Source organism: Tenrec ecaudatus, chromosome 6, assembly GCF_050624435.1.
Source record: "Tenrec ecaudatus isolate mTenEca1 chromosome 6, mTenEca1.hap1, whole genome shotgun sequence".
NCBI classification, from domain to species: domain Eukaryota; kingdom Metazoa; phylum Chordata; class Mammalia; order Afrosoricida; family Tenrecidae; genus Tenrec; species Tenrec ecaudatus.
In genome coordinates this window covers 104,224,243-104,249,435 of record NC_134535.1, presented here as the reverse complement: position 1 = coordinate 104,249,435, position 25,193 = coordinate 104,224,243, and the positions used below count along the sequence as shown (strand labels likewise).

The 25,193-nt window shown below is 40.9% G+C and overlaps 1 protein-coding gene across 3 annotated transcripts in view; it reads right to left on the bottom strand.

The window, feature by feature from the left end:
• Positions 1–17,444: 17,444 nt before the first annotated feature.
• INTS13 (integrator complex subunit 13) overlaps positions 17,445–25,193 on the bottom strand; it is a 36,970-nt gene continuing 29,221 nt past the window's right edge. Inside the window, exons 14-16 of one of the 3 annotated variants that reach the window (XM_075551967.1) lie at positions 23,368–23,507; positions 20,502–20,637; positions 17,445–17,783 (exon numbers count right to left, since the gene is read on the bottom strand). In XM_075551967.1, coding sequence (XP_075408082.1) covers positions 17,744–17,783; positions 20,502–20,637; positions 23,368–23,507 — 316 coding nt within the window. In that variant the 3' untranslated portion in view covers positions 17,445–17,743. The remainder of the gene's footprint in view (positions 17,784–20,501; positions 20,638–23,367; positions 23,508–25,193) is intronic. The other 2 variants (XM_075551964.1, XM_075551966.1) reach the window with 2 other exon arrangements.

Sequence of the window (25,193 nt, the reverse complement as noted above, 5' to 3'; positions counted from 1 at the left end):
AGACCAGGGCAGTTGTCTGCGTCCAACCCCTCATCTCTAAGATATGTTTTGTTTGAATTATGCCTGTGCGTGTATGAATTAGAAACCTAGCAGCAAGATGTTTTCTCACTGGTGCAGTCCAGGATACTATCAGAAAATAGGTGCGGGACTCGAAAGACAGTAAATTCACAACCAGCAGGGGGTTTTCAGCGCCTGGAAGGATGGCTCCAGGCACTGAGGTGTTATCTCTTCAGTGGGGTGCTGGAGAGGCCTGGAGTAGAGTGGTGTCCGGAAGGACACTAGGAGGTAGTTGCAGGTAAACAAGGCACCATTTTAACAATTCTAAGGGAAGAGAGAGAATTTATGTCCCAACATCTCTTGAACCCCAGAAAAAGACGATACTATGCCGAGTCCTCTTCCTATAGCAAAGGGCAGGCAATAAGATGACCAGGTCTGAGTTATGTCCTCCTCCTTTTTCCAGGGATCTGCGTGCCTGTGGTTGGGGACTGGAACGGACTATGATGAAGAGTGGGGAATCCACCCAAAGGCAGGCTGTTTCCACTAAGACAGGAGCAATGGCACTGGGAAGGCAGAGACCTCGGATGTCCCCTACAGAGACGAAGGTGAAAATGGGAAAGAGGCTGCTTCGGAGGAAGGAGTTTCCGTTTATTTGCTGGTTGGTGTCTTCATTGATTCTTATGAGTCCTGTATTAATCCTGTGGGGAATCAATATATCCTTATTTTCTCACACTTGTCCGACATCGTGGTTGAAAGACTTTAGGGAAAGTATTCCCTGATGCCACTCCAAGGGACTCAGGAGCTCAGAAGATCTTCATAAAGCTTCAATGTGGCTTCCCCTTAGGGAACATATAAAGGGTGACTTCATTTCAGATCAATGGCACACAGGGTGAGAGACACGTTGGGAATGAGAGGTTGAGTGTCTTGGCCGATACTGCCCAACCACTGTGTGGCTGAGCTAGGCCTGGAATCTGTCTTGACTTCTAAAATTCTCTTAACGCTGCCACATAGCCTTGACTTTCCAGAGGAAAAGCATCCTTCGTGGTTGCTATTGTTGGGGTTGGTTGTTTACTTGATTGCTCAAGGTAATTTCTATTTTGCATTTGCCTTTAGGACAAATTTACCGAGACAACACATCAAGTGATGGGCAAGTTTTCTTCCTCTCCTCCCACCCATTTTTATCTGACCATAGGACTCGGTTTGACCATCAAGCTTGTTCATTCTGTTGCAGTTTCCAAAATTAAAATCCATTTTCAGTGCTTGCTCACACTGGGGGTACTCAAACTAGCAGACCACAGGCCTTCAAAGAGGGATTCCCACAGGAGGTCAACAGTGCCTTGCCCTGTAGGAAGAGAACTGGTCTCCAGGAGAGCCAACATTAAGAGACGATTTCCATTTGCGCCTAAAGCAAGCACCCAAACCTGCAGGGCTTCCTTTGTTCCCCTGGGAAGTAAATGCATTCATTTATTTCATTTTACTAGTAAATTCATTTAGGTTGGCCAAGGATTGGGTACCCTTCTGGGTTACAGCTTAACTTGCCCCAAAAGTATCTTTCATCGCCAGTTGTCTAAACCTAAACATACCAGTAACCCTGCTGTAAAATTTAGCATGATAGATAACATTTTTCTTGCTCTCATTTATTATTCACAATGTTCAGCCAAGATGATAAATAATACAGAACAGGCAGCCCTTGAAGCCGTGGGTCACTCCCTCCTACTCCCGGGTTAGAAAGCCCTGGTATGATATTTTAAGTTCTAAAGCCAAATGTCTTTTCTCTAGCAGAGAAATATTATCATCGCCACAGGAGGCCAAGCAGAGCAGATGCCATGTCAGAGCACCTCATAGGTCTCGCTCTCATTGGTCCTACAGGCCACACAGAGCAGTGATGCTTTTAGTTCTGTCATGGGTGCAAATGCTACGGGAACTTCAAACAGTTCAAAGGGCAGCATTTACCCAAAGACAAAGTTCTGCGGTTTGGAAAAGAAGTAGCCAGGGAAATCAGGAGGAAGTGGGATAGGCATTTGAATGGGGTCACAATGGATGAGTTGAATCAGAATGTGGATGAATTGCTGAATGTAAAACTATAATCTGCTCTGTAAACCTTCACACCCAATGCACAATCAAAAGGGTTCTTTTTTAAGTTGGCCAGAAAATCCATTATCTGTTCATTTTTTTCTATGAGCTTTTCGAAACCCTCTTGTATATGAAACAGAGTTCTAAACTTTAAATATTGTTCTAAAGATAGATAAAAATCTATCTCCTCCCTCTCAAGTACTAATTGGCTAATTGGTTGAGCTCCACTGGTGTTGCTTTTGTGTGTCAGCTCAGTAACGAGATAGCCAGTTACCCCAGCAGCCCGATAGCGAGGTGATGGCTCCCCGTAAGAAATGCAGCGGAGCTGATGCGGTTGGTTTGTGTCTGTCCCTGGATTGGATCAGAAGAATGGCTCCCTGTAAGAAATGCAGGGGAGCTGATGCGGCTGGTTCGTGTCTGTCCTTGGATTGGATCAGAATGGCTCCCCATAAGAAATGCAGGGGAGCCGATGCGGTTGGTCCGCGTCTGTCCCTGGATTGGATCACAAGAGGCTCGCCCCTGCCGACTATGGTGCCGGTGCTCATCCTTCTCTCCAAGACTATGCTGGCGGCGACGAGTCCCTGTCCGTGTGAAGAGATCCGAGTTCTTCACGGCGTGCCAGACATGGTTGCGATTATTGGGGAGTCTACTACCCAATTTCTCTGCATGCCTTCCATGGGAAAATAAATCATTATCAGGTAAGCCTCTAAGTGTCGGCGACCTATCTGGGCATCATTGTCCTCTTAGAAATATTAAAACTCAATAGGCCTCAAATCCCCAATTGCTTTTGGTAACGGAAAGTTGGGTGGTGTGACCCCACCAGCTGTGGTAGCGGCTCCTGAGAAAGTTTACAGCCTGGGCACCCTATGGGACAGTTCGACTGGGTCCCACGGAGTTGCTGGGATCATGATCAACGTGGCAGCAGTGGGCGGTGGTGGTTTGAAGATTACTAACCCAGATAACAAAAGTATTATTAAGGCCTCCTAACGAGTAAATGATAGAGAACCTAGTCTGAGAATAAAAACAATCCAATATTTGAACTTAATGGAAGATAGCATTTTAAAACACAAACCTTAATTGAGTCATATTAAATAACTGTTAAGCTTTGATAAACTGTTTAAAACTGCTTAGCTGTTTTCTAATGACTATTTGTGATATCTACTCAATGTTTCTATTTTTTCATAAAAATTTTATAAGCTTTAAATGACAGGATATGTAGTTTTAGGGTTTTGTTTTTGTTTTAACACAAATTATTTTACCTCTAAATGACTTACACCTCACCAGAGATCTAGAACTCTTGTTGTCAATGCTCTGCCCCAGAAGCAGAGCCAGCAAGTGGAAAGTCTTCTACAGGCAAGGACCAACTGTATTTTTCATGTATCTTTGAATTAAACAGATTACACTGGTTCATGATGCCAAACTGCCCCAGTGGCTGGAATATGATTCTCCTACCAAGACCTTGCAAGGACTGCCTTTAGGCGATGAGGGAGATTACCATCTCATGGTGCTGGCTTCTGGGGAGGTCTGTGTCCAGAGAACACAGGCAGCCTCCACCATCTTCACTCTGCACATGCTGGCCAGGGATGAGGCAAGGGGAGCAAGCCTAACACCTTCTCCAACTGGGTAAGTCTCCTCCAGCTGGCTAATAAGTATCAGCGTGACTAGCATGGTTGATGAGTTCAGTGGAAGCAACAAGAGAAGGAATGGAAAATGTAACGTTTGTATGAGAGGCGGAGGGAGGAACCGAAGCACCACAACGGAAAATAGAGATGCTTTTGAGATGTTGCCGCTAATCCGTAGGATCTTAAAACAAAGCTCATTCCTTGAAGTGAAAAATAATGTTAGATATCTCATGGGAGAGAAAGATCTCGGTCTTTGGCTCCGCGCAAGAAAGAATTCACGCCGAAGCCTGGTTTGTGATCCCAGTGAGTTTACAGAGAATAGCAGCAGTGTTCAGGTTGTACAGTAAATGGAACACAAGACAGGCAGAGTCTGCGGCACGGTTGCGGGACCACAGCCCAGCTGTGCACATAGCGTAATGGCCACTGGGAGAGCGAGCCCAGGGCAAAACCTCTGGACTTTACAGGGGCCTCGTTGGGAGGTGTGGTCCACAATACTGGTTGACCCCACTGGCTGAATCGAATTTACCTGGCCTAGGTGGGCCAATCCAGGTGTAACGCCACCTAGGTGTGCCACCCCTTCCTGGCCAAAAGCTCCAACCTCTGAGCATGCATAACGGAAGCCCCAGTCCAGATGCTAGCTGCCTAACAATAACTCCCAAGAAAATGAAGTCTTGAAAAGTGACTTGAGTTTTCTTTTTCTTAATCTTTTTTTTTAAGGGTTAGGGATAGGGGTTAGGGTTAGGCTTAGGGGTTAGGTTTAGGGTTAGTGTTAGGGTGAGGGTTAGGGTTTAAGGTTAGGGGTTAGGGTTAGGTTTAGGGTTCTGAGTTTTCTTTTTCAACTATTTTAAATGCATGGACCCTGCACTAATTAAATATATGTATTTAAAGCCTAGGGGCACTACGTATTCTGGTAACCCTGAGGGAGAAAAATATGGGAATTATCTAACAAAGATGAAGGAGTTCCTTTTAATTTTTACATTACGTTCAGTATTATCTACTTTAGAAAACATCTTTTTTTAAAGGCAGTTCTAAATAGTTCAACAAATCACATTTTGAGTATTTTTATTTTCCCCAAATCATTTTTCATGAAAACAAAGATGCCCTTTAAAATACCTCTTAATATAAAATGTTAAGTTTTTCTCTAGAAAGCTGCCTCTATATCTTATCAAGGAATTTCACATAAAACTGTAAAAACTGCAGCTCAATAATAACTTCTCCATAGCAATTAACAGTTTAAAAAGTACTTTCACATACATCTTTTCAACTTTAAAAAATTCTTCTCTTCTTTAGCCATTCAAAAGAATTTGTGGAGTGCCTACCATTGGGCATACCCAAAGTTAAAATCTTTAGATAATCCGAACAAGCTGCTGTCAAGAAGCTTGGAGTCGACAGTCCAAGATGCAGGGGGCACAGAAATGAAAAAAGAAGCTATTTTAAGTGCAATAGAGTATGATGAAGTCAGTACAGCAATACAAGCACAGTAATAGTCTTACACAAGCTATCAGCCCTCATTAAGTAGCTAACTCTGTTTGGGGTGGGGAGAGGAGATATTAGCCAAAGCTCTTTGGATGAGGTAATATTCGTGCTGGGCTTTTAAAGCTGGACAAGTTAGCAAGACAGGGAAGGAAGAAAAGCACCCTGGGCCCTAAGAAGGCCAGTTCGTCCTGTACAGAAGGATGGATTTCAGAGGGTACGCGCACTCAGACAAGCAGGGACAGCGTGAGGTGGAGCGTGGTAGGAAGTGACGGTGGAGAGGTGAGCCTGGCCTGCATTTTTTGGAAAGTCTTGTGGGACCCATGGCTGAACTTACTGTTAATTTTAATAGTAAACTTGTGTTAGTCTACCCTCCGTGTCTTTCATGAGCGTTACTACTTGAGTTTCCATTTAGCAAGGCCACACTCTATCATCCACCGGCCTCCACCAACTCTGAACTGCAGCCATTAGCCTTGAAAGAAACAGCTCACTACTTGGGGTGCCCCCAACCCATCCCACAATAGCATTTTATCTAAACCCACTCACTAAAAATAAATAAGTAAAATACACTCACTCACTGCCATCGGTCAATGCTGACACATAGCAACCCCCTGTGGGTTTCTGAGACTGAAGCTGTTCACAAGAGTTTAGAAAGCCAGTCTTTCTCCCTCGGAGCTGCTGGTGGTTTTGAACTGGCAGACCATCTGGATAGCAGCCCAAGTCGTAACAACTTAAGCAAGCACTAAGGGATGGAAAAATAAGTGAGATAAGAATGTGGGAGGGAAAAAAAAAAGAGGACCTGATGCAGAGGGCTTAAGTGGAGAGCAAATGCTTTGAGAATGATTGGGGCAGGGAATGTATGGATGTGCTTTATACAATTGATGTATGTATATGTATGGATTGTGATGAGTTGTATGATTCCCTAATAAAATGTAAAAAAGAAGAGAAAAAAATGATTAGGGAAAGAATGTACAGATGTGCTTTATACAATTGATGTATGTATATGTATGGACTGTGATAAGAGTTGTATGAGCCCCTAATAAATTGCTAAAAAAAAAAAAAGAATGTAACACAAAGTGGAGCAAAGAGTATGGAGAACTGAGGACTGGGAAGAGAGTATATGTGGACAAGTTCTCTACACTCAGATTTCAGAAGCTTGGGAAGCCAAGATTCTCAAGCAGGGAGGCCTTCACATTCATGGGTGGGAGATGCGTCCCAGTCACATTCTCATCAAAGTTATTCCTTATTCCCCATGATGTCCCTGTCATAGTGCCATGGTGCTGCTTGCAAGCGCATGGTTGCTTACTATACGCTTAAAGGTCAGCTGCTTGAAGGCTATCTGCCTAAAGGTTATCTGCCATCAAAAGCAGTCGGACCATGCAACCCTATGTGTGGCCCACTCCCTTATAATAAAGGTCACAGACTGTTCCCCTGGAAAAGAGCTCAGGGGCACTTAAGGTCAAGCCAGCTCAGAAAGGACCAAGATTGGGCCACCATCTTAACTCTTAACTCGAGAGCCCACCCATCTTACTTATATACCTTCCTGTCACATGTATGCCTCTAGCACCTCCCCTTCCTATTGTGTGTAGACCCCCAGCTCATCCCCCTCCTGTTACGTATTGGCTTGTATGCCCACGCTTACTTAAGTTTGTGAGAGAATACATTACTCCCTCACTCTGGTTGCTGTGGCCAAGAGGTGAGCCCTTTCCTGTTTTGTCTCATGTCTCTTTAATTTACCCCTCAACTACACAACCGCCCCTTGGACCCATTCAGTTGTAGAGACTGGTCTCCCACAAGAGTATGGAAAGAGTTCGGGGGGGGGGGGGCGGGAAGGCAGGAAATTCCTCTCACTGCCATGGAGACGATTCGGACTCATAGCAGCCCCATAAAAGAGGGGAGCACTGCCCCTGTGTGTTTCTGAGACTAACTCTTTATGGGTATAGGAGAAAGTGAAAAAGATGATGAAAACAGAAGCAAAAGGAATTGCCTGGAAGCATGCAATAGAGTTGAATAACTAGTCTACAGCTAGTACTTCAAAGTAACTTATATCAATTAATATTTGAAACATCCCTTCCAGTTAAATGTAAGTTCTACTTTCTAATTAAGGAAACAGGCTCAAATTAGTTGCTTTCAGATGTCATCGAGTCAGCTCCAACTCCAGATGCCATGAAGGAAACAAGTCCCGGACCCATGCCATCCTCACAATCGTTCTTGCAGTTGAAAGCTTATTGTTGCAGCCTCGGCGTCAGTCCATGTTGTTGAGGGTCTTCCTCGTTTTCACGGCCCCCTACTTTACCAAGCACGATGTCCCTCTTCCGGGACTGGACTCTCCTGATAACATGTTCAAAGCATGTGAGATGAAGTCTTCCCATCCTTGCCTTGAATAAAAAGCATTCTAGCTGATTTGTTGGTTCATTTGATATAATTGGTTCTTGATCATAGGCTACGTCTTAAAATGGTGGTATGTCAACTAGTTCTTTTAGTCTGGTTCGGTAAGCAGATCAAAATCATAAAACAAATCTAAATGAAATCCTCTACCTTTTGATTTGAAGTTAGGAAACCTAGGTTTAGATCAGGCACTTACTCTGTGTCAGTGGGTATTTTAATTAATTACTCTGAACCTTAATTTAATGAGAAACTAGGGCCAAAATAATTGTCTTCCCTATCCTCAAGGGGGCCAGAGCTAGCAATGAGATCATTCATTGGAACGTACTCGCCAATCTCGAAGGGCTCTAACAGCAAAATAGGAATTGTTCATTGAGCAGTAATCTATGCTGTGTTGTTCTTTTAAATCTTCAGTGTTGACGCTGAAAGAAGCTCAAAAGAGTTCGCCATTGTAGGTGAACTTACTCTTACAGCAGCTGCTGAAGCTCTGGGTGTTCACGAACGTCCCTTTTTGGTACACGCGCTAGCAGACTATTTCCACTTGGACCGCTTGTTAGTCACGATGAGCCCATTCAGAAGCAAGATAAGCAAACACCTGTGGAAGCTTCCAGTGTTGGCTGAAGGCGCCAGGCATGTCAACAATTTACAAAGTCACTCAATACAACTCTACTGGTTCATGGAAAGTGAGGTTTCCACGATACTGGAAGAGCTGATGCAAGTTGTTCAACATCATGCTTCCTCTAAATATCTTGCCGAAATTTTAGGATATAAGATCGAAGGCTGGAGATTACTTAAAAATGTTCAAATAAGAAGGCCCAGACAGTTAAGGGAGATCCCAATCCCAACTATGGGGCCACCTGAAACAATAAAATTAAACAAATTTTTTTCTGTTTCTTTACCAACCTTGACTCATTGGACTCCTGAAGATGAGGCCTCAATTCCTAGTTTATTTGCTCCCCGGAGACAGATCACTCCTACCCCAACCCTAGCTTTATTCCAAATATTCTCAAGAATATGAAGAGTACAAGGCCGCTGCATCAAGCAGGAAGACCCCAAAATCCTTTCAAGGAAATGGCCTTGTCTAGAAACTTGGGCTCTCCTTTTGCTCTTCCTGAAATCATGCCTTCTATGGCATTAAGGACGACTTCATTTCCAGAGTCTGACAGCTTTCCCTGCAGAACTTCTACAGTGTCAATGTTGCTAGAAAAACTAGACTCTACAGATCGGGAAGTAAGGGGAAACCGGGAAATACATGAGCATTCCGTGTTACCTGCCCTTGCCTCAGACTCAAGTAGTCAAGCCTGGTTTCCACAAGCTCTTCTTTCTGTGCCCAAGGACTCTCATCTGCAGGGGTCCTCAATCTCTGAGGAAGTGATGCAGGATAGCGTGACACCTTCAGGACTAGCTTCAGTGACTCCACTCATCAGCAAAAGGAGTTCCTCTGTTCCAGATGACCTGGAAAGATTTGCTGAGTTATCTAGCAGATTCTTGCCATCTTCAGCATCAAGTGAGATGTTGGCAGCCTCTCCTTTCTCCCTTAAGTTCAACCAACTGCCTTTGTCCAATCAGCTACCACAACAGTACTTTCATGAGCATGAGCACACATCCAAAATGCCTAAAAATACTCAGTGGACACGCTCATTCTCCCTCCCGACAGAAACAATTTCATCTCCTGGCATAAGCATAAATGCAATATTTGTAGGGGAGGAAACATCTGACTCAACTCCTTTGCTCTTGGATACAGCTAGTGAAACTAGTAGTCTCTCAGAGGACAGCTCACCGTGTGATGTGATTCTGGAAACACAGTCTTGGGAGCCGACTTCATCACATACTAAATTACATGGTTTATCCGCACTGGTTGTTTCTGAGCAGCCCAAATTTGCAACTGCATTTGGATTTTCTGAATATATGCGCTCAAAGATAACACATTATCTTAATGACTGGTATGCAGGCACAAAACACATAGCTTTAGGTGGATTCTCAAGAATTAGCAAAATTTTGCCAAGCACAACAATGTTTACCTCAGATTCTACTGAAATGGTGGTAAGTTATCCACATACCTCCTCAAACACACTGGCACCACATGGGACTATTTATGACTTTAACAACATACCAGGTAAGATGGTAGATTCTAAGATTTTTTAAGATTTTAAGGTTCTCCTTGTGATATTTTCAGTGAATCTATATACTAACAAGTAGTAACCAATACATTAGATTAAAATAGAATACTTGGTGTTAACTGTGGTGAAGTTATGAGTGTTTGGTTTCCTGTTTTTATTTGTCCTTATTTTCATAAGGAACATTAATAACTTGTAGTTGGAAATTTTTTTTCAAAGATGCATCATTAAAGAAAGCCAATGATAAAATACGGTACCCATCTTATAGTGTTCCTGTGAATTCCCAAGACTATAACTCTTTCCCCGAGTAGAAAGCCATCTTTCTCGTACAGAATGGCTGGTGGTTTTGAACTGCTGACATTTTCAGTTAACAGCCTAAGACATAACCAGTGCACCTCCAGGGCTCCTCGCTATAGTTAGACTCAATCTCTACTGCAAAAGCAAACACCAGCTTCTGTTTAGCTTATCTGTCTCGTGGTATACTACAAACACAGGCACCCTGGTGATTAAGAACTCATTATCTGTAGTCAGACATACCAGAACTTTAAACCGAGCTCTATACTTTACTACTTGGGTGACCAGAAATACTTTTAGTCTCATCATTTATAAAAATGAATGTAACAATTATCTCAATGTTATGAAAGTAAAATAGAATATGCTTGGGACCATGTCTGCTTCTCCCTCTGACTTAACCAATTGGATTGACTCCTTTTTAGAACTTGTTTCATTCCTATATTGAAATATATTTTTACAATTTCTTCCCGGGAAACTTCCTTAATTTTCTAATTTGGAAGGATTTCCTGTGTTTATTAAACTTCCACATCACTTTAAATAAATACTTACTATCTCATCTGAATTTACTAGAGTTGCTGGAAACATTCAGGCAAGGTACCACCAGCTTGCCTTTCACTAATTATGAATTGCTTCAAGCAACAAAGTTTCTGATACCATGTGCTCTCCCTCCTGTATCTCAGAAACCAAAAGATATGCCACACCCAGGTAAGCAAAAGTTAGCCTGTGTGGAATTTGGTAGAAACTTCTCTCACTAGTAGTTAAAGCATATACTGCTACTCAAGCCAATGAAGTATACAAGGTGTTCAACTCTCACTTGAAAATAGTCTTTCTGCTCAAGTGATTGTCTCACCGTCTCCTTGGCTCGCTGGGTGTTGCCCTAGCACGGCGCTCCTCTTCTTCCCATCTGTGCGCGACCCACAATTTCTAGTCCCCAGCCTTGGTTATAATGCATCTTTTCCAAGTTTTTATGATAATTAGCCCTCGCATAACCCCAAGCACTGTTTATGTAGATCTTCAGTTGTTTTCTAGCTTGATATCTAAGTGTTCAACAGAATTAGAGTGCTGCTATGAGAGCATTAGTTCATTATTATGCCTCTGTTCTATTGTTTTCCCTGCTGAGCTTTAATTTCACACACACACACACACACACACACACACACACACACACACAGTTTGAGCTGTTGCTAAAAATTTTTTTCTGAAGTCCATTAACCTTGATATTGTTAATATATTAATTTCAGGTAGGATCCTCTTCCAAAAATAATTTTCAGGCTGAAAGGACTTGGAAACGAACAAAATCTATAAATATGTAGAGCAGTATCCAGGCTGTAATGGGAAGCATACGAGTTGAGAGTAAGAAAGGAAAAGGGGAACGGGAGAAAAGGGAGGAGGGACATGAAATAGAGAAAAAGGGCAGACAAACAGGACTTGGAATGGACTGTGGTTGAAATAGAAGGAAGTGTCCGCCAGCCAAAGGGTAGCAACAGAACTGAAGGGAGTTACTCGTTTCCCTCAGCTCTGGAGCAGCTGCTATGGTACTCAAACCCAGCGAGGGCCACTGAGGCATGCAACTATCTGCTGGATTCAACAGCTACTGTCCTCATCTCCTCTAGGAATCAGGTGGGAAACTGAAGAGGAGAACCGTGTCAATCATCAAGAGAACGTTAAACATGTAACGAGTAACTGTTGACATCTGTTTCTTCTTTGCTCCTTCTAGGTCAATCCAACACTTTTCCGACAGCTGTTAATCCTATTCCATCAACAACAGCAACCATTGGGCACAGATTTAATTTCCCAATCCCTCCTGACACATTTTATGATCAGGAAGATGGCAACTCAACTCACTTGACACTTGAAATAAAATCAATAAATGAGCATCCTTCGGGTCCAGAAAGTTGGCTGCAATTTAATATGACTCATCAAATACTGTACGGATATCCCCTAGACCTAGATTTCCAGTATTCTCCTCAGGAGTTTGTTCTTTGTGCCACGGATTCTGGGGGCCTGGCTGCTCAAACAAACGCCTTTGACCATTGAACTCAAGCTGCCCCAAAGGACTCCCTGCCACACTTACACTCTGCGTACAAAAAAGTTTCTACTCATTTATAAAGAAGAGAGAGAGGATTGCTTTATTTTTTGCTAAGCTTATTGATTACTTGAACTCCAGTAATCCTGAGCAGATTGTATTAGCTACCCTCAGACCAGGGTCTACAGTTATATCTTGGTATAACAAAGCATTGTGTTTAGTCAATGGCAGTTCCCTGAAACGGTGTCCGAATAGAAAAATTCGGGAAGTACTGTTCAAACTAAGGAGGCCTGATGGAAATGTCCATCCAAACTTTGCAATATGCAATGTCACCGGAATACAAGATAGGCACAATTGAGAACATTACGTATAGTGGAATCTGCCTTACTGTGGAGTCAGACAATGAGTCAGTAATTGAAAACAGCATTCTAGCCTCTTCCATTGTAGATAGCCCCTGGACTAGAAATTTTCTTCTGGCTTTGTTGGTAAGCATATGTATGCTGATTATAGGAATTGCTGTGATTGTAGCTTACTATTACTGTAAGAACTTTAAGTCTTTTCTTTTTCCTCAGTCCCTGGTGTTTGAAGGGGGAACCTTAATAAGTACTACTGACCAAGAGATGGATGTACTAAGGCCCCGAAAGCCTCCCATCCTGGAGTATGATGTCCCACCATCCCCTCCCCTGTGGGGAGGAGTACCATCACCTTCCCAACATCGTCCTCACCAAGAAAATGCAACCCCGGCCACTGAAACAAGACCAGCCATTCTCCCACACTCCAAAATACCAGCACCAGCCTCCCTCTCGTAAGCTGGAGAAGCCAGCACTGTTAACAACCCAGCTGTAGCAACAGCCATGTAAGAAACAGGCTGATAGAGGAAAGAGGTCAAAGCAATCACTGAGCAAAAGTTAAGCAAGAAATAATTAATCCTGACTTAACTGTATTGCCATGCCACAAATTAATTCTAATCCCTTATTTTCTCTTGGATACTTGGAGGGTCAATTAAAAAATTAAGTCACTCAGGTTCCCGTTGCCAAGACAATGCTTCCTCCATGATGATGAATTCCACAACTAGCCAGTTGGAAATCCCATTGCCATCGAGTCAATTCCAACTCATAATGAACCTGGGTTTCCAAGGCCTTCCTCTTGATTCACAGCAGCACAGCCTCATCTTCCTCCTGCAGGGCAGCTGGTGCGATCCATCCGGTGACCTGGTGGTTTGCCGCTGTGTGCAGCCCACGCTGCCACCAGGGCGCACCACTAGCAACCGAAACAGCCACACTCACTGCCTTGGCGGCGGCGGCATGGATATGGACTCAGCAACCCCGTAGGACAGGGCGGAACTGCCCCTGTGGGTTTCTGACAAACGTGTAAAAAGCCGTCTGGTGCTTTCGAACTGTTGACTTTGTGGATCGCAGGCCACCGCATAACCACTCCAGTAGCATCTGCAAATGTGAAACAGGCTGTAAAATGCCAGGCACTAAAATCTTCAATAAAAAGGAAGGAATTTAAAATTGTAACAGGTTACCATTCTACTACATATGGGCAAAAAGATGACAAGTTATTTATCTTTCATATTTTTGTTTACAGTTTATAAGACTATCACACTCATCTTAAAAAAAAAAAAAGGCTGTGGAAAAGGTCAACCTACCAATTCTCCTCTATGAAGCTACCCTAACAGCTAAGACCAGCTTTCTTTGCTATCCTACTTCTGAGTTGATCACTTTGAACACACTCAGGTACGTCTTTGAACATTCCAACTGCTGCTATTTCATTTCTACCTCATCCTCATCTCCGTCTCTGCAGCTCCACTCACTGCCACTGTCCTTCCTAACAGGCGCACAGTCCCATCTTTCTCTGAGTAGCTGTCACCAGATCACCAGAGCTCCTTTGCTCACTTGCTGCCAGGCAGCCAATCCCCTTACACAGCCCCCTAAAAGCCAAACCAGACTCACTGCCAGGGAGTCAGTTCTGACGCACAGTGACCTAGTGGCACAGTGGGTTACCATTGGACCACGGACTGCAAGATTAGCTATTTGAATGTAGCTTTAAACTCCTATAAAGATTTCTGGTCTCAGAAACCCACAGGGGCAGTTCTACTGTATACTGTAGGAATAAATAAGCCTCTAGGACTTGGGACTAAGTCCTAGGGGCTTATTTATTCCTACCTCGAACCTGGGTTCTTTCCCCTTCTCTTCAATTCCATATCTGATCTCTAAAGCTGTCCTGGAACTTGTTAAAGAGTTTAAGTTAAACGTGCTATCTCTTGAAAACTGAATATTCAAATCTACACCATTTACTACGCTGTGCTTACTAAGAAACTCTACAGGCCTTTTAATTCATGGTCATTTTTTTTCTTTAGATCTTTTCATAATCAATTGATTTAGAACCACACCACCATTTAAGATGTCACAAATATCAAAAATTTTAATCGAACACAAAATTAAACCTGTTATCTTCTTTACTAGGAGGAACTTGTTTCAATGTATACAAGCCGGTAGACTGTCTATTCTGTGAAATATTTATGGTCTAGACAAATTCACTAGCTGAATCATGGAAGATCCCCAAAATTCTATTTTTTGCATGCAAAAAGTTGCAATTTCATAGGGTTCAATCTTCTGTGTTCATTTTAATTATGGACAAATGTTATATGAAGTCATAATCCAGACCTGTTGTTTCCTAAATTAAATCTAATGCCTCACATATTTACAATAAGAAAATGCATTAATTTGTTGACATTAGTACCATCTTCATAACAAAATTAGCACCTGGACACTTTTGTTAACTACATCTGCTTAAGTATATTGGTGACTTTACTCAAGATCTGCCAGAAATAACAATGTAAGCAACTGAGTGTCTGATGAATAGCCTTGAGCAGGAAGACTAATATTCAAGAATTCAGTTAATGGGCCTGCTCCAAAACATAGCTATGTATCATCCACACAGGCTTCTCACACTTACATGAAACATCAGTGATTAATAGTTCTGTGTATTAATAAACCACAAACCAAACCTGCTGCTGTATGCATTTGATTCCAGCTCATGCCCAAACTATCCAAAAAGTTTTCCTGGCTGTTATCTTTACAGAAATAGATGGTTATTTCTGTAGCCACTGCCCACTCCCATTGAGATGCTGCTGATATAGGAGCAGCCCTAGATAGGTTTCCAAAAACCCCATTCAGCCTAATGATTTATGAGAACATGAGGGGAAACCCCCCAAAAAACCAAATGTTCATTTGTTTGTGAGGGGGATTCTACCAGGTCAAAAATCATGCTTTCTAGAGGTTCTGAAAAGATTGCCTAACAGTGTGTGACCAAAAAAAAGCCTCATTTGTGGCAGACGGGGGACTGGTTTTGCCATCCTGACCATGCACCTGCTCTCACAGCCATCTCAGTGCGTCAGTTTCTGGCAAAACTAGCATGCCTCTCTTGCCCATGCACCTTACTCACCTGACTTCCCTCTGTGCGACGTGAATGACGGCGGGCATAACATGACGGCAAAAGAAGAGGTGAAGGACAAAATGAGAGAGGTGCTGTCAGCCATCCAAACAGATGAGTTTGAAACATGCTCTCCAAAAAGGAATCACAGATTTGACATGTGTATTAAGTGTAATGGAGAGGACTTTGAAGGTAAGGTTGTTTTGTAAAAAAATTTAAATACATAGCTTTGAAAAGAATTCATTTTTATTTGAATACCCCCTTATATATTGCACCAGAGGGCGCAGCATTTCCTGGGGCAATGAGAGCCTCGTGGTGCCCACGCTCTTGCCAGACCTTGCCTGGTGTGTCTCTACGCTTGAATCCTGTCTGGTTATAAGAAGTTTAAAAATAGCTTCTGTAAATTCTGAGTCATTCTAGAAAAAATACTGAGCACATGTGGACGATGAGAATGAATAGAGAGGCTTGCATTTGTCTGTTTGACAGGATCGAGAGAGTCCTAACGTGTAGAGGCCCAACCACGTGGTTAGGGTCAGAGAGACAATGCTTTGTGGGTGGCTGGTGTTAAGAATGAAGTGGTAAAGTGGGGATGAGTTATTTTCACATTTTGGAATTAGTCTATGTCAGCATTTATTCACATTAGTAAGGAATAAAGATATTAATTGAAAATTTATCCACTTCTCTTAACATTGAATATGAAAATATATATATATATAATTTAAATCGAATCCTCAATATGGCCCTTGCAGAGAGAAAGGAGAAACAACTGCTGGGGCTCAAAGGCTATCCTGTTAAGCAGATGGGAAGAGTCCTCTGGAGAGTCTAGCAACCAACAACATGTACCAATACAGACAAGCTAGTGGCAGATGGTGCTTCATGATGCGGTCACAGAAGTCTTCCCCCAAGTGGTATCCCATACCCGTGTCCATGAACAGCAGGTATCTAGAGATGGAGACTTCCAAGTAGATAGGCTGTCAGTAAGTATACAACCCTCGACCCCAGGGAAGAGGAAAGCACAACAGGATCCCAATCATTAATGATGTAGTTGTGAAGGAAATAATTTTGAACCAAGGAATAAGCTAGGACCCCACAATTTGGGGCACAGGTGGAAAACTGGGCTCAAGGATAAGACATAAAATATCATTAACCAACTAACAGTAAATATGATGTAATAATTAAATATTGGGTTACAGCTCCTAAGATCTTTCAATCTAAGGATCCAATGAGATCTGGTCTGTTTATGTGCGATTTACTAAGTGTACACCTAGGCACAGAGGTAAAGAATAAAAACTGGCTTGTGGGGAGGGCAGATGCCAGGGCTGAGAATGGGATAGGGTCAATAAGCTGAGAGCAAAGTCAAGTTTGCTGGGTTGGCAAGGGAGTTTGCCGCACGCGGGCTTAAACTATTATTTGTTTTTAAACAGAAAACAAAAAGCCCCCAAATAGAACCTCAGTATTTGAACAAGTAACAATGTCCTCCTCTACCACAATCAAAGAAATGTGACAAGTCTAGAACAACAATATTCACTAGTGAAATACATGTTTCTTTCATCTTTAGGAGTTTCCAAACAAAGAACCATTATCAAGAAGGCTCACCAAGCATAGACCATACAACCAGGGCATTTCTGGGACACGGAGACTAAGATATTATTCAGTGATAAGAAAAATAACCTAGGAATGTTCCTTTCTTCTAAGTCTGTGAAAAGTCAGTGAACAGTAAATGTTTAGAAGCAAAGAAACTATAGCATTATCCAATAGTAGGAAATTAAAATTTACACTAACCACCTGAATGTGTTTCTTTTAAATAGACAGACACGTGTAAAATAATTTAAACTGAAATATAAAGTAACAATTTTAAAAAAGTGTATGATGCATATGTATAAGCAAGATTTTATATTAAATATTGCAACACCTACCTAAATTCTAGTAAAATTTGAAATGCTATTATCAGTCATCAAATAAGAATCTTTTTTCTAAAGTAACACCCAGTACTTTATATTTCAGATATCTTAAAGAGTTTTATTTGGCAAAGAAAGGCCTAATTTTTTTTTCTTTTTTAAGAAATAACTTCCAAGGGGACACCTTCTACCATAAAATAAATTTGTGAATTTGGGAGGATACATCTAAAATGTATATATTTGACATTTGTGCCAATTTTACAATTAGTACAAAAAGGATAAAGTTAGTTGAAAATTTTTTAAAAATGTAAAAACCAGTCCAGGCCACTTTAACTATACAATCTTGCTGTAAAAGTACTTTTATCAAATTCAGAAGAAAATATTTTTGCAATACGCTAATTTCACTCCACTAGTCACTTTTCACTGCCGGCTGGCTTTTCCATTTTCTGTTGTCTCCATTCTGAAAAACAGAAGAGAAAAGAAAGGATTTATAACACAAAACCTTCACTAACTGTTCATATTTTTGCCACTTAATTATCTTTCACCTGAAACACACACTCTAACATATTCACAGACCAGGAAACCGAAGACAAAACACCAAGCTTGCTGCCATTGCGTCAGTCTGCCTCAGCAGCACTAGAAACAGGCTGATTTGGGGCAATCCTGATTCTTCCAGTTGGTCCAATGTCCTCATTTTACAGATGACTGAAAATGGAGGCCCAGAAAGATTAAGTGACTTTTGTAAGGCTACATTTCAAAGACCACTCTTTTCCCACTAGACTATTTTCCCTCTCCAAGCAAAACTAAGAAAACATCCAAGAGGGTGCCAAAAAGTTTATGGAAAATTTTTATATTTTAATCCCATTTTTCCAAGAACTTAAAAAAATCTCCTCATTCACTGTTACATAGTTAACTTTTTCTTTGATTTTTTTCCCTTTATGATATTTATTAAATACAGGCCAGTTACCTGATTACGAATGAGTTTCATCCCTAAATCAGTCTTTAAGTTGAACTTATGTAAATCAGAACAGTTACATATTAGTTAGTTATTTAGTATATAACCTTGTCTAAGGTCAGTCGGTCAAGTTTGTCTCAATAAAAGGATACGTCAAAAGCCTTGTTACAAAATCATATAAACCTTTCCTAAACAAAACTAGCAAAATGTGAAACTATTGTTTTCATCTCTCTAATCCTTCCCCAAAGAATTCTGTACTTTATTTCCACCATCTTGAAATGGAAATTGTGGCATCCTCAAGGAACTCCTGCTTTTGAGTTAAAAAAAAAAGTTTAGGTTTAAGCTCAGGGCTGAACAGTGAACAGAGCAAAGTCCCTCAACAAGATTCTCATACGCCAATCACTGCTACCCCCGAAGAATGAGCAGGCTCACTGTCCTGATGGAAAAAATTCCTTAGTGCAACTTTTCTGATATTTTCCTCGTCAATGTAGTCTTCAATTTTCTTTAGAGTAAGTCCCTGTTATTGTCCTATGTCTTGAGAAAATCTATCAAGACAGCATCCTTTTGGGATTCTGCCTGCCCCACCAAAAAAAAAAAACCAGAAGTCACCATAACCTTCAGAGCTGACCTCTCTGCCACAGTCTGATTTGATCTTTTTTTTACACACCAAGGAATAGCATATCATACATATATTCTTTATCCATATATAGAAAGAAACCTTATCTGTGTCAACCCACCGTTCACAGTTCAAACATCATTCACTGATGTTTAAACATGTTTTGACTAGAAGCAACGTGTGTGTGCATGTGTGTGTGTGTGAGAGAGAGAGAGAGAGAAAGAGAGAGAGAGACAGAGAGACAGAGAGAAACAGGGAGAGAGAGAACACATGAATTGGAACCCTGGTAGTAATACATTTTAACTTACCTTCATATAGTGTACCTTTCTATGCATAAAAAATTATAGACGGGGAGGGAAGGGAAAAAATGAGGAGCTGATGCCAGCGGCTTGAGTGGAGAGCAGATGTTTTGAGAATGATGAGGGTAATGAATGTACAAATGTGCTTTATACAATTGATGTATGTATGGATTGTGATAAAAGTTGTATAAGCTCCTAGTAAAACAATTTAAAAAAAATTATAGAAACACTTACAGATACTTAATAATGCTTCTATAATTATCACAAAAGATCATTCATTTGTTATTATGAACCCGAAAATTTTAATACAATAGGTTTTACAGGGGTTGATTCCTAACTACAAGGGCTATATTCTAATGTTAACCCACAGACATACTTTCAGGTTTACAATCAATCTGATTAAGCCTTCCACAAGTACCAAAAATCAAAGAAATGAAATTTTTTTACCCTTAAAATAAAAATGTCAGCCCAAGTGTCGACCACTGGAGATCCCCTCACAGAGAGGTTTAGGAGAGGAGATGGGTCAGTCAGGGTGCGATGTAGTACCGATGAAGAACACAGCTTTCCCCCAGATCCTGGATGCTTCCTCCCCCCAACTACCATGATCTGAATTCTACCTTGCAGGACTGGATAGGGCAGAGGTTGTACACCGGTACATATGAGGGCTGGAGGCACAGGGAATCCAGGGTGGATGATACCTTCAGGACCAAGGATGTGAGGGTCGATGCTGGGAGAGTGGAGGGTGAGTGGATTGGAAAGGGGAAACTGATTACAAGGATCCACATGTGACCTCCTCCCTGGGAGATGGACGACAGAGAAGGGGTTGAAGGGAGACTCCGGATAGGGCAAGATATGACAAAATAACAATCTGTGGATTATCAAGGACTCATGAGGGAGGGGGAAGCAGGGAGGGAGGGGAAAAAAAAAAAGAGAACCTGATGCAGAGGGCTTAAGTGGAGAGCAAATGCTTTGAGAGTGATTAGGGCAAAGAATGTACGGATGTGCTTTATACAATTGATGTATGTATATGCATGGATTGTGATAAGAGTTGTATGAGCCCCTAATAAAATGTTTTTAAAAAATTAAAAAATACAAAAAAAGAGAAATTAAAAAAAATTTTTAAATAATAAAATGTCATTTCTGCACAAATTAGTGTAAAAATTATTTAAAATTTTAAAAGCTCTTACTATAATTTTCATAATAGCCTATTACTGTATTAATAATTAAAAATTCAAACTATTCAAATTTTTGAGGATTATGGTACCACACAGGCAATTAACAAAACCAATTTCTACAATGAATACACACCCATTTTCCTCTTTAAGATGCTGATATAATTCAGCTCTGTTACTAACAGAGTTCAAACGCCCAGCAAATTCCTGATGTTTTCTGGAATTGGCAGTATTAATCCGATTACTCCACAAGGATAACAAGGATACTGGTCCTGATTTTTTAACAAAATGAGGGGGGGAAAAAAATCAGAATAATTTATTACTTCAAAATCTGCAAATGTAATAAATTCATTGCTTATTTAATATAATTCAGGTAAAACTGTCTTCTGTTTATTCTACTCTACGAAGAAAATTTCTTAAAACTCTTTAGAGGAACAGAATAATTTATTACTTTAAAATATACAACTTTTAATGTGACACATTTCCTGAGAGAAGATATTGACGTGAAGACCTGCCATGTCTAGAAAGGCCTTTTTTCTACTTTTGACTCCCAATTGATAATTCGCCCAAGTTAAGAATTCTATGACCAAAAAAATACTTCTCCAGGGTTGTCATTGTATTACAGCTTCCAGCAGTACTTTTCAAAAGTCTGCATAAATTCTGATTCCAAATCCTGTGTATTTTCTATTCTTAACAATGTTCTCAGAAACAGCCCATCTTTTTTCGGTTCCCCAAACCACACCAACTGCTCCTGCGTCATTCTGACTCATCACGACCCGAGCGTAGTCGAATCGTGCCCACAGGGTTTACGACGAAGGAATGAGACTTTGGAGTAGATCACTAAACTATTTTTTTTGAGTTCCCCCGTCTAGGTAGATGTGAATAAAAATTCATTAGTCAAACACTTAAACCATACGTGTCACCCAGGGACGTCTATACACAACAACAAAATCATGTAAAAAGCAAGTAAGTCCACTTTATCCTGACGATGAACTGTCAGCAACTAATCAGACCAACCCTGAAATTTTATGGCTTTAAGGAGGCAAGGTATCTCTCTTAGAGTCAAGAATTAAATAGTCTGCCATCATCCCATTTCAATTTTATCCTGAAAAGCAAATCTATTTCACCTTTAAGATTAAGTAAAGCCTGGAATAATTTCCATTCCCAAACCATGTTTTGTCTAGAATTACTAGAATTCCTTCCAAGTCAAATGGAACCTTTCAGCCATCAGTAACAGAAAGAAATTAGGCTTTACAAAGAAAATATTGTGTAAAATCATACCTTCATTGAAATTTATTCCCAATATATGTGGGTTAAGTCAAAAAGCACTGCTACAAAATCACAGATACCTTTATTCAAACAGAATATAAAACTGTGAAGCTATTGTTTCTAGACCCACCCTCCATCGAGGTCTGTACAGTTCTGAAGGCAGTGTTTCTCTCTCTCTCACCCTTCCTGGCAAAGAACACTGTGCTCTTCAAATAAGACCATGTTTAAAAGGGCACTTCTGGCGTCCTTACGGACTTAAGTCGTGTTCCTTTCTTTGAGTTTGAGGAACTAAAAGAATTAGAAGGGGCAAGATCAGGGCTATAGGGTGAATGAGTTAAGATTTCCCAGTGACCCTCAAAGAATGAACAAGTTCATTGTCGTGATGAAAAAAATTCCTTCATTCAATTTTTCTGGCCATTTCTCCTCACCATTACAGTTTTCCATTCTCTTTAAAACTTTACAATATGCCCCAATGGTTATCCTGTGTCCTTCTGAGCTGACGTCTCTGCTTTGAAATTAACTGTTGCAGCAGATCCCCTTGATAGCCACTCTTTGGGCTGGACCTTGTTCCCTGGATTGTACTGGTAAGCCCAAGACCCCTAGTTATTACCTTCACTAGCGTCAATCTTGCTTTGAAAACATGGACAGTGTGTGTCAGCTTTTCAAGCGAGCTGATCTCTATGCAACAAGTCTGGCAGCTGTGCAGTTGAAAGCTTGCTGAGGCCAAGGCATTTGCTTAAAAAAAACAAACACACCGTGTGCATCCCAATGTTAGTAGCATTTAGTGGCATTTTAGTACCACTGGTGGTGATGCTATCAATGGTCTTCTTCCACCAGTTTTTCTACTTCGGCCACGGGTTTCATCCAGGGTGAGGTTTCTTTCTGGGCTCATCTGTAAGGGCTTCTCAACCTTCTTTAAAACATTCGATTCATCTAACAAATGTTTGAGGCAGGATTCCTATACACTTGCAGCAAAACTTCAATGACTGAGTAAAACATCTACTTGAGTTCTGTTAAAAATGTTATTAACCCTGACCTCAAAAAAAATTTTCCCCCCATGGCACAAAAAAGTATCCGTTGTTTGAAGGCACCCTAAGGAGACTCAGACAAGTATACTACCAGAAGAACTTGTCTGAAGCCACTCCAGGATCAGACATGTTTAAACACATTTTGCATGTAGTATCTGGAACTCTGGTGGAAATACTTTTTGACTTACCGTATATATTTGAGTATAAGCCGACCTGAATATCAGCCGAGGCACCTAATTTTACCACAAAACTGCATTAAGAATGTGCTGGAAAACTCAACTTATCCGTGAGTATATACGTTCCTTTGTATTTTATCATGAAATGAGTGATATTTTATCCTTACCTAGGTTCATTAAAAACTTAGGGAAAAGATTTTGTCTTAAGCAACCCAGAATTTTGTATAGTGTTGGAAAATAAACAGATTCAAGTTCACACAACTAATGTTTTAGAAATTTTACTTTATGGTACAACTGCTTATTTACAGAAGGCTTCATTAATGAAATCCGACATTACTTTTCTTTAACACTGACAAATAAATTTCCTGCCTTCATTTCCCAGGACTATAAGCTGAGGTTCTCAGAAATAGCATCCAAGAATAGTGAGCAGCTAGCTCTCTGTCAGACGTAGAGCAGTAACCACCAACACTGTCTGAAACAGCTGAACTAGAAAACTCTTGACAAGCAGAGTTACTACAATACTACCCACCTTTGGATGTTTCCACCGGCGGAGTTTCATCCATTTCAACAAGAGGCTTTTTGTTGGGAGGTTCTGGGGAATCAGGTGAATCTTTTATAATCTCAGCTTCAGCCAACTCTTCTTTTCCACGTTCTAAAATTCCTTTTAATCTTACGGACACATATTAAAGTTTAAAGTTTAACGTTTAGTAGTCTAAATGATTCATTAATTAGACTCTGCATATCAACTGTTATAAAAGATAGTTGCTCTAACAAAGTAAACCTCATGGTTAAACTAGGGACTAATTAGAAGCTAAATCTCAACCTAAAATGGGGTCAACAACCATGAAGAATTAAACATAAATTCCCCTTTTCCCTCATAATAATTATGTAGTACTTTGGGAATGTAGTTACAAAATATTCTAAAACACAGGAAAACTTAAGAAGATTTAAAAGGTAAAAATGTATAATCTTGGGGAAAAAAAACTTCATGATTTTAATTCCTTTTTTTTCTTGATCGTTTTATTAGGGGCTCATGCAACTATACATACATCAATTGTGTAAAGCACATTTAACATTCATTGCCCTCATCACTCTCAAAACATTTGCTCTCCACCTAAGCCCCTGGCATCAGCTCATTTTTCTGTTCCCTCCCCGCTCCCCCCTCCCTCATGAACCCTTGATAACTTATAAATTATTATTTTGTCATATCTTGCCCTGTCCAATGTCTCCCCTCACCCACTCTTCTGGTGTCCATCCCACAGAGAGGAGGTCACATATAGATCCTTGTAATCAGTTCCCCCTTTCCAACCCACCTTCCCGATTTTAATTTCTAAATGTAGACAAAATTCTATTTCAAGCTATAAATAAAGAAACCTACCTAGTATTCATTCTGTAAATCTGAGTACTATGAAAACATATCTTCATTCCAAAGTTAACAATTAACTCCAAGCTTTGCGTTTCCCAGGTAACAGAAGTACTTTCAAAATACCGAGATCAGTGGGATCTAAATGATAACACCCGCCCTCACCCCAATCCCTTTCGTTCATAATGTGAGCCACTTCTGTAGCCCTGAGGATGTAAATTTCTAAAGTCAAATAGAATGAAGAGTTCAACTTATTTGTGGAGAAAACAAAATGCTGAGAATTAGCTTCAAAATATTCCTGGGAGGAAAAGGGATAGTGGTGGTATGGGAAGTAGATATGGAGATATATGAAATGAGATCATTCACGAACCAAAAGCTGTTAAAGTGGATGTGGGTATATTTTATACCATGGTACATGTTTAAATTTTCTATAATATAAAGTTGTTTTGCATGATCCGAATTCTACCTTGCAGGACTGGATAGGGCAGAGGTTGTACACTGGTGCATATGGGAGCCGGAGGCACAGGGAATCCAGGGTGGATGACACCTTCAGGACCAGGGGTGTGAGGGGCGATGCTGGGAGAGTGGAGGGTGAGTGGGATGGAAAGGGGGAACCGATTACAAGGATCCACATGTGACCTCCTCCCTGGGAGATGGACGGCAGAGAAGGTGGCGAAGGGAGACTCCGGATAGGGCAAGATATGACAAAATAACAATCTGTGGATTATCAAGGGCTCATGAGGGAGGGGGGGAATGGGGAGGGAGGGGAAAAAGAAAAGAGGACCTGATGCAAAGGGCTTAAGTGGAGAGCAGATGCCTTGAGAATGATTAGGGCAAAGAATGTACAGATGTGCTTTATATAATTGATGTACGTATATGTATGGATTGTGATGAGAGTTGTATGAGCCCCTAATAAAATGTTTTAAAAAAATAAAAATTAAAAGTTGTTTTGTTTTGAAGGGACTCAATGAATTGCATGATGCTTATTTGGT